Consider the following 15,500-nt stretch of genomic DNA (forward strand, 5'->3'; position numbering starts at 1 on the left):
TTTTGGGAGGCAGGTGGATCACGAGGTCAGGAGATCGAGATCATCCTGGCCAACATGGTGAAACCCTCTCTCTGCTAAAAACACAAAAATTAGCTGAGTGTGGTGGCACGTGCCTGTAATCCCAGCTACTTGGGAGGCTGAGGCAGGACAATTGCTTGAGCCAGAAAGTTGGAGGTTGCAGTGTGCTAAGATCCTGCCACTGCACTCCAGCCTGGCAACAGAGCGAGACTTCCTCTCTAATAATAATAATAATAAACACATCATAGAAATGATAAGCCCCATACACAAAAGTGGCACCATATGCTTCAGTTTATTATACAGTCACAAGTTACATGTTGGAGATCAAGCAGAACACTGTACCAGTTTTCACTAACTCAAATCAAGTTAGCAAATTACAAATTTTAGAACAGATTCATTTTCTGCCTCACCCAATGTGGGTGACCACAAAGATATTTACTTTCTATGTTATTAGGTAGCAAATTAATTTGATATACTACACAGCTTCCAAGTTACCTTAGGATATTTCAAAGAATAATTCATTTCCAGCCCTAAATAAAATGCAGAATGGACCATTTAGGGGTAAATAACCTCATGTAATCTCTTTCCTGCTAACAAAAATAATACTAATATTTGTTTATATTAGGCTTACTAAATTAATGACAACTTTGAAATTATCTAGATTTGGTTACATTGTTATATTGCACTTGAGAACAATGACAAAAAACATCAAAGATTCAGTACCTCTCCCAAGAAGCTCATTATATATCAGAAGTTACAGTGAAATATAAGCATATATTGCATGCTGCATATTTCTACTGTTCAAACCAGCCAACCAACAAACTGAAAGGGATACTCTTAGAAACACTGAGTATTAAATAATTTCATCCACCTTTTTTGATCCTACAATCATTTTTCAAATTTTAGGTGTTTAAATTATTTATCAAACTATTACATATATAAGCTATCTAAGAATACAAACAAGATGACACTGAGATGGGTAGTGGCTGCACACAGGTATTCCAAAAATGACTCCTCCTTCTCCACCAAGCTCATCATTACATTTTGCAACTTAGGAACATATACCAACTTACAAATTCTGTTTGCCTTATAAAAATCTTTGATCTATTGGATACTATACACAAATCTCTTTTAGGGTCACGATTCACCATCAAAAATCTTTCATGGCCCTCTTAAGCCAGTAAAGTCTCTTTTTAGTAATACTTGAGTTTTCTTTATGGAAATGTAAGTGTTAATAGGAATTAACTATGAATAAGTAGTTTCATAACACAGGTAGAATGACGGCAATAATATGTGACTAATTGTTTAACCTTTCAACATAAAAATTACAGTGATAATCATAAGAGAAAAGTAAAAGAAAAAATGACATGTATTTTTCTCAAAATATCAATTTTGAAATAAATATCTATATAAAATCAATGCCAGTATCAATATTTCTTACCAATGTCACGTTTTTAATACCCTTGAGTTCATTCATATGTTTTCTCTAAAATTAAATCAGATTATAAGACTTTTACACTTCAAAATGGATTTTAATTCTCAATGAATCACAAATATGGTAGTATTTCAAATGTTTTGGAGATTAAAAGTTTTCATAGGACAATTTTTTGATATTTAATTATGATTAAAAAGTATCCCAACATTTTCTTGAGAAAGTAGGCTTTCAAATTACACTTCTCCATATTTTTGTAGATATATAAATGTCCACTTTTTGAAGGAAAATCTATGCTATTACTTAAAACTCTATTTTATAAAGGTAATTTAAGAAATCATGTTAATTTCTAAATTACAGCATCTTATAATCTCCAATACAAGATTGCTTGCAAGATAGATGCCATAAAAGGAATAGATGGCACAAAAGCAAATCCTAACACTTTTGTCAAAGAGTGACTTTCTATCCAACATATTTTCAGAAATGACTGTTACTATGTGGTAAAACTATTAACGTAAAATTTGTTATAGACTAACTTAATGACTGGTGGCAGGCAACACTTGGCCCTAGGATAAAAACATTTTCTTAAAAAATTTTAAATTTATTGGTAATAAAAATACTTACTGCATATGATTAAGCTCTTTCAAGCTACTAATAAAAATCTATACTCCAAGACCCATTACTTTTGAAATTCACCAAAGTGAAATATACAGTCTTCAGTCCTAACCTGAATACTTCAACTAAATGAGCTTCTATTTTGTGAATATATTCTCAAGATTAGCTCAGTCACTTGTGCATGAAATTACGAGACATGGTAGGATAAATTACAATTATTTTTAAAACAGCATAATAGTCAATTATTTAAGGGAAATATTTATCATTGCCTAATGAGGACAGCAGTTAAAGAGCTATTAAACTCTCCATTTCTAATGCACAACCTGATGTAATTGCACAAAAATAGGTATAAATGATCATCATCCCCAGGCCTTGAGGAACTGTGAATAAATCATATATTCCTCTAGAAGGTTCACCAGTCTACAGAACCATATAAAACTACAACTTGCCACCTATGCAGCTTTATTAAAAATCCTAGAAAAGTAATTTATACTAACAAATCTAAGAAAGATTTAAAAGGTTTTCAATAACTTGAACTGCTTGTAAAAATACCTTTCAGAAGTTATTCTGATAGCTGAGACTGATTTTACACATTACTTTGCTTAAACTGAGGTAATATTCCTGTAACATCATGCTATTGCTAGAAGTAAATCAGTGAGTCTCCTTAAGAGTTTTTATTCTAAGCATTACTCACAAGGTTGGAGTGAGGGGTCCAGGTTCTTGTCAACTGTAAAGATTCCTCATTGATCTTGACCCATTCTCAGTAAGTTTTGGAAATGTAAGGAAAAATACACGAATAGGGGAAAATAAATTAGTACTAACTAAAACCTCTGCTCTACTCTAAGAATGTATTACTTACTATGTGCATAAGCAACTATCTCAAAGAACTACAAACATAGTATCTTAATAAAAATGCTTTCTTTTTTGGTACTGCAAATAGCCAGACTAAAACAATGGAATAAATATGCTTTGGGAATAATGTCCAACTCTATATGGCTTTAAGCATTGCAATATTCAGGGGAAATTAAACAATTACACAAAAGAGGCATTTGTGATTATGGAACTAATTTTTAGTATAGGTTGGCTTGAAGGATTTGACATAAAATTTATACAAGTTAAAATGTAATAAGATATCATCGATTTAATATAAACAAAAATGTAATAGCATCTACCCAATTTTCATATTAAAACAAAACATTGTACCTTTGTTATTAAAAGCAAGAATTTTGATGGTATCATGTATGTTTTTTTTTTTTTAAAGTTCTACCATATAAGTGTTAAAAAAAAAAATCCAAGTTGATGCAGTTATAAAGTCTTTAGTATCCGAAAAGTAAACTGTAGTGTAATATGTATTAACATTAAGTAGTTATACAAAAGACATGATTGCTAAGGTCCAAATTTGGACTGCTTTAAAACAATAACAACAACAACAAACAAAGTTCAATACACTAAATCAGAAACAGTAGCTGAAGGTGGTACTATTTTATATAAAGTAGTAAACCAGGCACTACCTGTCTTATATACATTGAATAAAAACTATCCCTTGAAATTTTATTAAATACCTAAAAACACAAGTCACTATGTTATTAAATGTATGTCTGAACTTATTTATAAGGAGAAGGTTTACAAATATTGTTCTCATTTTGTGGTTAATGCCAATTAGCACTATCAGAAATAAAACCTTAGAATTTTACTCCTCATGAAGAAAGTTTAAGTCTATAATAAAGTTGCTAATTCTAATAGGTCAAGATGTAGCATAACTTAAAAACTGCAGTTAAGTTTCTGAGTTTCCTTCACCATTTTCATGAGGTTGAAGCTGTTCCCTTTCTTGTTCTTCTTGAGGTGGCCGGACCCGTTTAAAAAAGCCCATCTGTCAGTTGAAGAAAAATGGTTATTATTGCAACATCAGTGTAGAATATGAATTATTTTTTGAGTGATTATATTATCACCGAGAAAATTTAAATTGTATTTTATACAATTTATCTTCCCTCAAATAATAAGTAATGCTGATCAAGTATCATCATTATAGGTCCTTTTCTTCCTTCCCTTACTTCTTTTCATTCTTCTTTTCCTTCTTCCCTTTCCCTTTTCTTCTGCTTTCCCTCTCTCCCTCTTTCTAAGTCCATTACTTACCCTGTACATTACAAATACCAAAACAGCCAGTAACAGCAATCCTGCTAGAACTGCTAAAATGATCACCCACACAGGCACAGGCATGGGTGCTGGCTGAATGCCCCAGGTGACATTAGTGGTAACCTATTGAGGAAAAAAGGTTTTAGTTTTAAAAACAGTCCATGACTTAATCAACAAATATTTGAGTGAATATATTTTATTTTAATGGAATGCACAGTATATTCTTTTCCTGCATATGATAATTTAGTGGTTTCACATTTGGTATCAATAGTATGCACATACACACATCAAATTCCCAATGACACTGACTTCTGATTACATCTGAAAATGATTTTTCTTTTTTTAAGACAGAGTCTCACCCTGTACATAACCCAGTCTGGAGTACAGGGGCACTGCAATCTTGGCTCACTGCAATCTCCACCTCCTGGGTTCAAGTGATTCTCATGTCTCAGTCTCCCCAGGAGCTGGGATTACAGGTGTGCACCACCATGCCCAGCCAGTTTTTCTGTATTTTTAGTAGAGATGGGGTTTCACCATGTTGGCCACGCTGGTCTTGAACTCCTGGCCTGAAGTGATCTGCCCATCTCAGCCTCTCAAAGTACTGGGATTACAGGTGTGAGGCACCACACCCAGCCTGAAATGATTTTTGAATAATTCAATCCAGTTTATGATGTGCTGATTCCATTTTTACTCTTTAAATATCTTCAAAATGCCTCACTTGTTGCAGTTAATTTCCAACTTTCTAACTGTGCTAAGGGAAATTCCTAAAATTTCCCCAATATAATTTAGTATATACTAAGAAATCTCTTACACTGGACAAGATGCTGAACTAAGAAGTCTAGTTTTAATCATTCTGAGGTGGAAGAGCAAAATGATAATATTAAACTAGGTTATAATCCCATCACATAACTTCATTAAAGTATCAAAAGAGTTAAGCTGTCATTTTTTAGAACAAAATAAAAACGTGTACAGTATTTGAATTGAGTACATTTATTACATTTGCCTAAACAATAACTTACCAATGTGGAGTTGGTGATATACTCAATTGGAAGGTTCTTATAAGGAAACTCTATGACATTAAATGAAGCAGATGACTTCAGAGAATAGGAGTGATTATGATTTTCTTTCTGTATAGAAATAACAATGAGATGATTTCACAGATGTCAGACCTTTTTTATTTCTTTGAAAAAAAACTGGATATGTTTGCCAAATGCTGCACCTGTCTACTTACATTAATAAAGGTCTCAGTCCACAGTAATGACTTTACATACAAGATTGCACTCTTTCCTCTATCTAATCTTCCAACTTGGCAGATAATCTTCAAGCACTGAGCGACTCCACAACCCTGCCAAAACAAATCCTTTACTTATAAGGAAAAGGTCATTTTTTTCTTACAGGAAAATTCACCATTTTGGTGTTTTTTTTTTCTTTTTGTGTGATGGCCACAGAGAGATTATACAGATTATTTTCTCTTGTAAATAAACAGGCTAATAGTTGAGTCTATGAATGCTTTACATTGTGAAGGGGCTGGTATGTTTCTTTTCTTTTTTCTTCTTTTGCCACCCAAGTAGTTCCTTGTAAATGAAGGGGTTGGTTTTAACATGATTTGTTATAGAACGATATGATCCGTAATATTAAAAGATTCATTCTGTGACTAGAACTTAATATTCTTTAGGCAAACCCAAAAGATGGTGACACTTTTAAGATCTAAAAACCAGATTACAACATCTCTGTGGAAAAGAAAACAATATTTTTAATGGTTATTCCATGCAGGGTCTACAGAAATCAAATCACATGCTGATGGCCTCTGACACATTCAATGTTTTAATCAGTAACTTGAAAGTTGGCAGCCAAAAGAAATAAATATTCTCCACCTTCTATATGCTGAACACACTGTATTAGACATGTCACATGTATATACCTCACAACAATGCTATCCAGTAGTGGTACCATTCAGTGATGATTAGGAATAGAAAAGAGTTTCCTTGACCTGATAAAGGGCATTAACAAAAAGCCCATAGCTAACAACATACTTCATATTTCTTGCTCCCCTAAGGTCAGGAATAGACAAGGATGTCAACTCATGCCATTTCTACTCAACAGTGTACAGAAGGTTCTAGCCAGTGCAATTAAGTAAGAAAAATTAAGGCCGGGTGCAGTGGCTCTTGCTGTAATCCCAGTACTTTGGGAGGCTAACAAAGGCAGATCACTTGAGGTCAGAAGTTCGAGATAAACCTGGCCAGCATGGTGAAATCCCATCTCTACTCAAAATACAAAAATTAGTCGGGCATGATGGTGGGCACCTATAATCCCAGCTACTTGGGTGGTTGAGGCAGGAGAGTCATTTCAACCTGGGAGGCAGAAGTTGCAGTGAGCTGAGATCATGCCACTGCATTCCAGCCTGGGTGACAGAAGAAGACTCTGTCTCAAGAAAAAAAATAAAAGAAAGAAAAATAAAGTAAAAGGTGTCCAGATTAGAAATGATAAAGTAAAGCTATCTCTTTGCAGATGACAGGGTCTTACATATAGAAAACACTAAATGACCCATATTGAAACTACACTAAAAAAACAAGTACAGAAAAGGTACAGGACAAAAGATCAGTATGCAAATATGAGTCATATTTCAGTACACTATCAATATGAAATCCAAAAAACAATTTAAGAAAACAATTTCCTTTAAAACAGCATTGAGGTCAAGAGCAGTGGCTCACACCTGTAACTCCAACATTTTGGAAGAACAAGGTAGGAATATCTTTTGAGGTTAACAGTTCAAGGCTAGCCTAGGCAACATAGTGAGATCCTATCTCTGCAAAAATGAAATTTGAAAATTAGCCAGGTGTAGTGGGTGCAGGTATAGCCCTAGATCCTCAGAGTCTCAGGCAGCTGGATTGCTTGAGCCCAGGATTTCGAGGCTGCAGTAAGCTGTAACTTTGCCACTGTCCTCCAATGTGGGTGACAGAATGAGACCGTCTCCAAAAAATAAAAATAGGCTGGGTGTGGTGGCTCATGCCTGTAATCCCAGCACTTTGGGAGGCTTAGGCAGGTGGATCACCTGAGGTCAGGAATTCAAGACCAGCCTGACCAACATGGTGAAATCCCATCTCTACTAAAAAAATACAAAAGATTGGCCAGGCATGGTGGCGGGTACCTGTAATCCTAGCTACTTGGGAGGCTGAGGTGGATGAATCAGTTGAGCCCAGAAGGCAGAAGTTGTAGTGAGTTGAGATCATGCCATTGCAGTCCAGCCTGGGCAACAAGAACAAAAACTCCTTCTCAAATAGATAGTTAGATAGATAGATAAAATAGCATTGAAAAGGATACATAGAAATCATGTAACCAAGGATGTGCAATACAAGTGCACTAAAAATGACAAAATATTGTTGAAAAAGTTGAACAAAAAAGACAAAAAGAGACAAAAAAAATTGAAGACTAAATAAATAAAAAGACATACAATGTTCATGAACTGAAATATGTAATGTTAAGATAGCAGTATTTCCCATATCGAGACAGGCTCAAGAAAATAGCTACCAAAATTCCAACTACCTTCTTTGAAGAAATGCACAAGCTGATTCTAAAATTCATATGGTATTTCAAGGAACTCTAAATAACCAAAATAATCTTAAAAGGAAGAAAACGTATTCACATTTTCCTATTTCAAAATCTGAACTCCAGAGCGATGGTAATCAAAACAATTTGTTACTCACATTAAAGATATACATATAGGTCAACTGAATACAACTGAATGTCCAGAAATAAACCCATGTATTTATGATCAATTCATCTTCAACAAGACTGCCAAGACCATTTAAGGGGAAAGAATAATTTATTCAACAAATTATGCTTGGACAAATGGACAGCCACATGCAAAATAATCAATCTGGACCCCTACCTCACACCATACACAAAAATTAACTCAAAATGAGTCAGGGATGTAAATGTAATAGCTATAAGTGTAAAACTTAGAAAATCGAAAAGCCTAGGTATAAATCTTCATGCCCTTGTATTGGGCAATGGTTTAAAAAATATGACAACAAAAATACAAGCAACAAAAGACGACATAGATAAATTGGACTTTGGATTTCAAAACTTTTGTGCATTAAAGGACACCAGAAAGAAAGTAAAAAAACAATTCACATAGAATGAGACAAAACCTGTGCAATCATATATCTAATGAAGATAGTATCCAGAATATATAAAGAATACTTTGCAACTCAACAATAAAAGGCAAAAACCCCAATTTAAAAATTGGCAAAAAATTTGAATAGACATTTGTCCGAAAAAGATATACAATTGGAAAGATAGTAAATGTCATCAGTCTATAGGGAAATGTGTATCAAAACCACAATGAGCTACCTCTTCACACCAACCAGGATGAGTATAAACATTTAAAAATAAACAAACAAAAACAGAAAGTAACAAGTGTTGACAAAGTTGTAGAGAAAATACGACCCTCATATATTTCTGGTTGGTATTGTAAAATGCCGCAGCAACTTTGGAAAATAGTTTGACAGTTCCTCAAAAAGTTAAACATAGAGTTTCCATATGACCCAGCAATTCCACTCTTATGTTTATTCTCAATAAAACAGAAAAACATGTTTATATGCTTGAATGTCCATAGCAACACTATTCAAAATAGACAAAAAGTAAAAATAACTGAAATGTTGATCAACTGATGAATGGAAAAACAAAAGTTGCTGTGTCCACACAACAGAGTATTAATCAGCCATAAAAATGAAGTATTAAGGCACACTGCAACGTAGATCTTGAAAACATGCTAAGTGAAAGAAGCTAGACACAAAGGCTACATGTTGTATGATACTATATGTATGAAATGTCCAGAATAGGCAAATCAGTAGGAATGCAGATTAGTGGTCACCAGGGGCTGATGATAGGGGAGAGTGGATAAACTGCTTACTGGGTACAGCACTTCTTTTTGGAGTGAGAAAAATCTTTACAATTATAGCGGTAATGGTGGTTCAATGTTGTGATCATACTAAAAAGCGCTAAATTATACATTTTAAAATCATTAAAATGATTAATTTTATATAAGTTTTGTCTCAAAAAAAAAAAAAAAACAGATTCTGAGGGAGGAAAGAAGTGTGGGATCAAAAGTGGGGTTGGGAGGTAGAAAGCAGTTTCTATTCCACAGGGATTGGTCAGGGAAGTCCTCTGACATAATTTTACTTTTAAGGACACCAGATGGATATGGGAAAATAAGCTGCAAGGATATTTGGACAAAGAACTCCAGGCAGATGGAAGAGCAATTTTCAAAGCATGGAAGAAATATGCTTGGGGCTACCTGTTCAATGAAAAGCAAGGTAGAAATTTTGAGAAACAGAATAGTAAGGAGAGGAGATGTAGGCAGAGAGGCAGGAAGGGCCTGTAGATGTTGGGCTTAAAGGTCATTGTAGCCTCTTGCTTTCTCATTGAATTAGATGGGAAGGCACTGAGTGACACAACCTGACCTATATATAAAAGGATCACTGTGGCTTCTGTGGCATATGAAGTATAGCGAGGAGAAAGGCAGAAATACAGAGGCCAACCAGGGGTTTGACCATAGTCCAATTGAGAAGGGAAAGCAGCCTGGGTTACGTTGTGTCGGTGACGAAACTGTTGAGAAGGAGTCAGATTCTGGGCATTTTGAAAGTAAATATCAACAGAATTTGCTGAAATACAAGATGTGAGATTTGAGAGAAAGAAAGGAGTTAAGCATGGGGTCCAGGTTTTAGACAGAGAATGAAGTTGATATTTACTAAAATCAACTAAAAACATTATGGAAAGAGCAGACTTGGGAAAACCCAAGGGTTTATGTTTAGAATTAAGTTTGAGATTCCTATTAGATATTTAAAAGGAGTTTCTAGTAAGCAGTTGGATATTGGAATCTGAAGTTTGGTGCTGAAGTTCAAACTGAAAATATAAATCAAAGGCATCTACACTAGATTGTATTTACAGCCATGAGAGTCAATAGGAGGAAGTGATTAAGTGAACCAAAGTCACTAAGCACTTGAACCAGATAAGGACTAACAAGAGCCACAGAATTTCGCAATGTAAAAGTCACTAGTGATCACTATTGAACATAAACACTGTAACAGTGCTGCGCATGGTGGTTCATGCCTGTCATCCCAGCACTTCAGGAGGCCGAGATGGGCAGATTGCTTGAGCTCAGGAGTACGGGACCATTCTGGAGAAAATAGTGAAACCTCATCTCAACAAAAAATACAAAAATTATCTGGGCATGGCGGTGGGTGCTTGTAATCCCAGCTACTTGGGGGATTGAGTCAGGAGGATTGCTTGAGCCTGGGAGGTCAAGGCCTCAGTGAGCTGTGTTTGTGTCATTGCACTCCAGCCTCGGTGACAAAGCAAGACTCTGCCTCAAAAAACAAACAAACAAAAAAATGCTATGCCAGGTTCCCTACTAGAGATTTAGAGATTTGTTAATTAAAAGAAAAATAAGTTAAATAACAATCATCTTTAAAATATTATAGCCGTTATATAGGCTAACTCAACAAAGGTTAATCAAATGCTAATTATTATTCCAGTGTATTTTTGTTGGGACCTACCGGATTTTTTAGAATTGTACTAAAGCCTCAAAGATTTGGAGAAGGCCAAGAAAGAAGACAGTTAAAGAATGGATAGGAAAATTAGGTTGGGAAAGAAACTAATTTTAATAGCCATCTACAAAATAAATCATTTGAAGAAAATATGGCATTAATCTAACTAGCAAAAAGGAAAGTAAGTGGAATGCATGCTATAAAAATAAATGTAGTTGTTCAAGCACAGCTGCTGTTATTTTTGAAATGTTCTTTGGCGTCAGTCCTATAATAACTTATTTTTAAATGTTTATAGTGCACATACTTGAAATGGCACTTACCAAAGTGTGAATATCTTCTTCATTGAAGGCAAGATCCCGCTTAGTGATGTGATGGTCCCGCTCACCTTGCCCAGCAACTGTTTCATTCTTTTCAGTTGTTTGCAAAGATGAGATCTAATGCAATCACACGAATAAAATGGTGATAAATGATAATGAAAAACATTTTACATCAGCATTTTGATATAAACTCTTATATATGATTAAAAAATAGTGAATGAAAATTTAGTATGACAGAATATTTACCACTCAATATATGGTGAATAATAAGAACAAAAAATAAAGATTAGAGTCTTTAATATGTACCAAAAAAGTTAGCTCTTTCTAGCCATTGTTTTCAGCCCTTGCTTAGCTACAGTGGAAACTGACGAAACACAAACAAACAGCCTGAAATACCACAGTACATCTGTGATGTCAATCATGGGTATATTTTTAATTTTGTTTATTATTACTATTTTTTTACCTTTCCTTGGACCATACTGTATAATAGTTTCTTGTGCAAATCTATGATGGTGATGACAATATCCAAAAGCGTATGTAATTCTATAAAATGACATTAGTCTAGGTCATGTAAGTCAAACGAATCATGAGTAAAATAGTATAGCTTATGCTGAAGGTAGAAATTATAACAACAAAACACCTTTGATGTGATATTATACCCTGAACAAACCACACTGTGATGGAGCCAAGGTCAAACTGGATCACTGAAGGACATCTCATGAGGCTCACTAAGCACTCCATGAAGATATGGTTCATTAGGACGTCAAGAATTAATTCTTACCCATTACATAAATGATCTTATCCTGAGTGTACTGCTTATGAACTAAACCATTTTTTGCAGAGTTGGTTTTATTTTATGAATTTCTTTTATAGGTTTAGAAAGAAGGCAATAAAATATCATTATAATGAAGAGCTGCTACTAAGAACATTACCTTAATTCTCAAAGGGTTGATTTCCATATCTGAAGTGCAGTTCATTGGCCCATCAATATCATAATGAAGGATATACAACAGAGTGTTATTGTTATATTTGTAAGGCCACTGGAGATGGAGCATTGCCTTGCTGAATGAACTTGGACCATTGTTTCTCAGCTAAGGAGATAAAAGAAAATGTATCTACACCTTGGGCAAAAATCTATACTATAATCATTCCCCTACATCAACTTTAGAAATCATGCTAGCAACAGGTTTTAAATAATAGCACAGTTTCCACAGTTAACCTATAATTACAATATGACCATTTTTATGCAAAAATGATCAAACTCAACATTTGTCTCTAACATAGAGTAATGCGTCATGATAAAAATATAAGCAAGGCTGGGGGAGGTGGCTTATGCCTGTAATCCCAGCACTTTGGGAGGTCGAGGCAGGAGGATCCCTTGAGGTCAGAGGTTCGTGATCAGCTTGGCCAACATGGTGAAACCCCGTCGGTGAAACGCTGTCTCTACTAAAAATACAAAAATTAGCCAGGCATGGTGGCGCATTCCTGTAATCCCAGTTACTCGGGAAGCTGAGGCAGGAGAATCGCTTGAACCTGGGAGGTGGAGGTTGCAGTGAGCCGAGATCATGCCACTGCACTCCAGCCTGGGCGAAAGAGTGAGACTCCACCTCAAAAAAGATATATATGAATATATAAACAAAAGGGGAAAATGTTAAAAAGTTATTAATGAAAGATGACAAAAAAATCTTCTTCCTATAGAAATACAGTTTTGATTATTTACCATAGGTATTTTCAAATTTTAGCCAGAACTATACAATGCCCATGAGAAAGTACCAATGATTTATTTCTTTTATGCAAGTAGAACTAATTGATTTAAACAACAAATTATATAAATTGCTTTCTTTAAACAAAGCTATTTGTCAAATAAAAATGAACTTATCAATAGGGAAAATACTCAAAGAAATCTCTGACACATACTTAACCAATGCAGAGTTTACATAAAAATTACATAGAATTGTTTTTGTAAAAATAGCTTAGTTGTTCCTCTCTTTGTTGGCTCGCTCACTAGATTTGGGTAAAATCCAACAACTGCAAACCTCATAGATGTGCTGAACAACTGGCCCAACGTCTTCTTCAGTCTCAGGATTCTCTTTGTGCTCCCAGTTTGGAATTGGAAGAAAGATATGATCAGGACTCGAGACTCTAAACAATGACCAAAGAAAACCTACCATGAATATCGAAATGACATAGTCAGTTCATTTTCAAAAGTACCCTGTATTTATTACCCAAATGAATAAAATTGGATCTAATTTTCAAAAATAGTTTAAAAGAAAACTAATGAACACACACATGCACAAAAACTGCTCTTACGAAATATACACATAACAAGTGAATTGATAATTTGTGTAAAAGTTCAATAAACTTATTTTGTGCATGTTGTTGCTACGTCTTGTTCATTTTGAGGATCACCCAGTATTGGGGGTTTGGAACACACCTAGGATTTTATTTCTACAGAAGCTAATGCCCTAGTAAAATCACCACTAAATGTGTAGTGTCTACTGTCCAGAAGACGCTAAGGCCTGATGGTTACCTTTAAAAAGCAATCGTGACAATGAGATACTCGACTAAGTATTCATACTGACCCTCTTATCTCAACTGCAGCTAAAACAGCAAGGTCAACTTGGTGAGCTACAACTGGGCTTACTCTGTCAAAAAGATTTGAGCTGAAAAAGAAAAAAAAATACTCAGAACTGAATTACGCATAACACCAAAAACATACAGAGGCAAACCCAGTGAAACTAAAAATTAACACAACAGAAGAAACAAATGTAAAGCTTATACCTCAAAATAATTATTTTCATTAACATTTAATTCCAAGAAGATGAATGTTTTATTTCTGGATTTTCAATTTTGTTTTACAAACTCAAACCTGACAATAAAATTCTTCTTATAATATAAATACTGATTTTAAAATGTTATAATCAAGCAATAAATTTTAATCTGTACTATTCCATATTTGAAGTACATTACATAGTATATTTACAACAAATAGTATTTATTCAACAGTTATAAGTGAATACAAGTTGTTTTCACACCTTTGGATTTGTAAGTCAAATTTCACAGAAGTATCCATCTCTGACTGCTGGTGTACACTGAAACGAAGACCAGCTAAGAGCTGAAGGAGACAGTAAAAGATAGTAATGTTAGTCAATGTCTAATTAGCAAAATTTCAAATCCAATGTCTAAATAAAAAATAATGCTCTAAAATGGGGTTTTTCTGAGCTTACAATAAAACTGAACAAAGATAATTAAATCTGATTTTCTATCAAATCTATTTTACTTAAGATACCTGGACCAATCCATAAGCGAGCCTATTTAACAACAATTATTAATCGTAATTATACCTCCTTATAATACTAAACACTTTTCTAAAAAATGACAAAGTAAATATTTGTTGATACAGTGAAAGTCTAGTAACTGGGTACAATGATTTGATAACAGGAAGCTAACAACCAAAGTGTGTGCTGTGTTCATAGGCCAGGAAAGAAGAAATAGATGGTTTCTTCTTTCACAACCAATTGTTTTTGTATCTTAGTTAAAACTAAGCAAAACTCTGCTAATCATTTAACTGTTAAATCAAAACCAATTTAATGACATTGTTTTGAAGTGTTTATTTTTAAAAATTACATGAGCTCAGAGAACAACATGCTCTTCTATTTGCCGGGGAGAAAAATGTGTTTAATTAAATTGTCTTACTTGAGTTCCAGCCTTCATTGGGTTTCCAAGGTCACATACCACCTGGCGAGTTTGGTTTTCTGTCTTAAATGCGCAGGAAAGTCTTGCTAAGGCCTTTGATAGACAAAAAGGATATGAAAGGAGGTAAAACATCATGTAGTTGGACATTTCAGTTTCTTGTTGTACTAACCAAATAAATCTATGAGCAAACCAGGAGGTAAGGGAAAAACCGGGTACAACTGCCACACGGAAATGTGGAAGTATTTCTGAAAGATCCCTAGAGGACTGCGATACATAACTATATTGCCTCTGACAAATAATTTGATGGAAGGCTTACACACTTTATCTATCTAACCTCGTTTCCAGGCACTCAGCTTGCAATTCTAAAAATGTCATATCAATGCATTATGCAAAGTATTAGGCTTAAAAGGAATTACGTAAGATAGACACTCCATTGTCTAGCAATTTAGCCTTAGGTAGAATAGCTAAGCTTGTGCTTCATTAAATGGGAGAGCAGCTCATTAATGTTAATGAGACCTGTGAGTGTATTTCGATTTTTAAAGAGGCAGCCTGCTTACTTCACTGTTTCGGACAACCCCGATGAAATCAGCCTGCAGTGGAATGGAAATGATGAGCTCAGCTTCATAGGCACCTTCTCCTTGATTCTGAGCCTTAACAATCAATGTCAGAGGGTTGTCATCCCCAATATAGATCTTCTTTTGATCACTACAAGTTAATACAAATCCAGACTGAGAACAA

General features: G+C 34.6%; 1 protein-coding gene across 1 annotated transcript in view; it reads right to left on the minus strand.

Moving 5' to 3' along the window:
* Positions 1–292: 292 nt before the first annotated feature.
* ITGAV (integrin subunit alpha V) overlaps positions 293–15,500 on the minus strand; it is an 88,901-nt gene continuing 73,693 nt past the window's right edge. Inside the window, exons 20-30 of the mRNA XM_017545059.2 lie at positions 15,320–15,467; positions 14,763–14,855; positions 14,102–14,181; positions 13,649–13,729; positions 13,103–13,208; positions 11,999–12,157; positions 11,070–11,183; positions 5,430–5,543; positions 5,218–5,325; positions 4,199–4,321; positions 293–3,935 (exon numbers count right to left, since the gene is read on the minus strand). Of these exons, the coding sequence (XP_017400548.1) occupies positions 3,840–3,935; positions 4,199–4,321; positions 5,218–5,325; positions 5,430–5,543; positions 11,070–11,183; positions 11,999–12,157; positions 13,103–13,208; positions 13,649–13,729; positions 14,102–14,181; positions 14,763–14,855; positions 15,320–15,467 (1,222 nt within the window). The 3' untranslated portion in view covers positions 293–3,839. The remainder of the gene's footprint in view (positions 3,936–4,198; positions 4,322–5,217; positions 5,326–5,429; positions 5,544–11,069; positions 11,184–11,998; positions 12,158–13,102; positions 13,209–13,648; positions 13,730–14,101; positions 14,182–14,762; positions 14,856–15,319; positions 15,468–15,500) is intronic.

This window comes from Cebus imitator, unplaced genomic scaffold (genome assembly GCF_001604975.1).
Source record: "Cebus imitator isolate Cc_AM_T3 unplaced genomic scaffold, Cebus_imitator-1.0 Scaffold176, whole genome shotgun sequence".
In the NCBI taxonomy this organism is placed as follows: Eukaryota; Metazoa; Chordata; class Mammalia; order Primates; family Cebidae; genus Cebus; species Cebus imitator.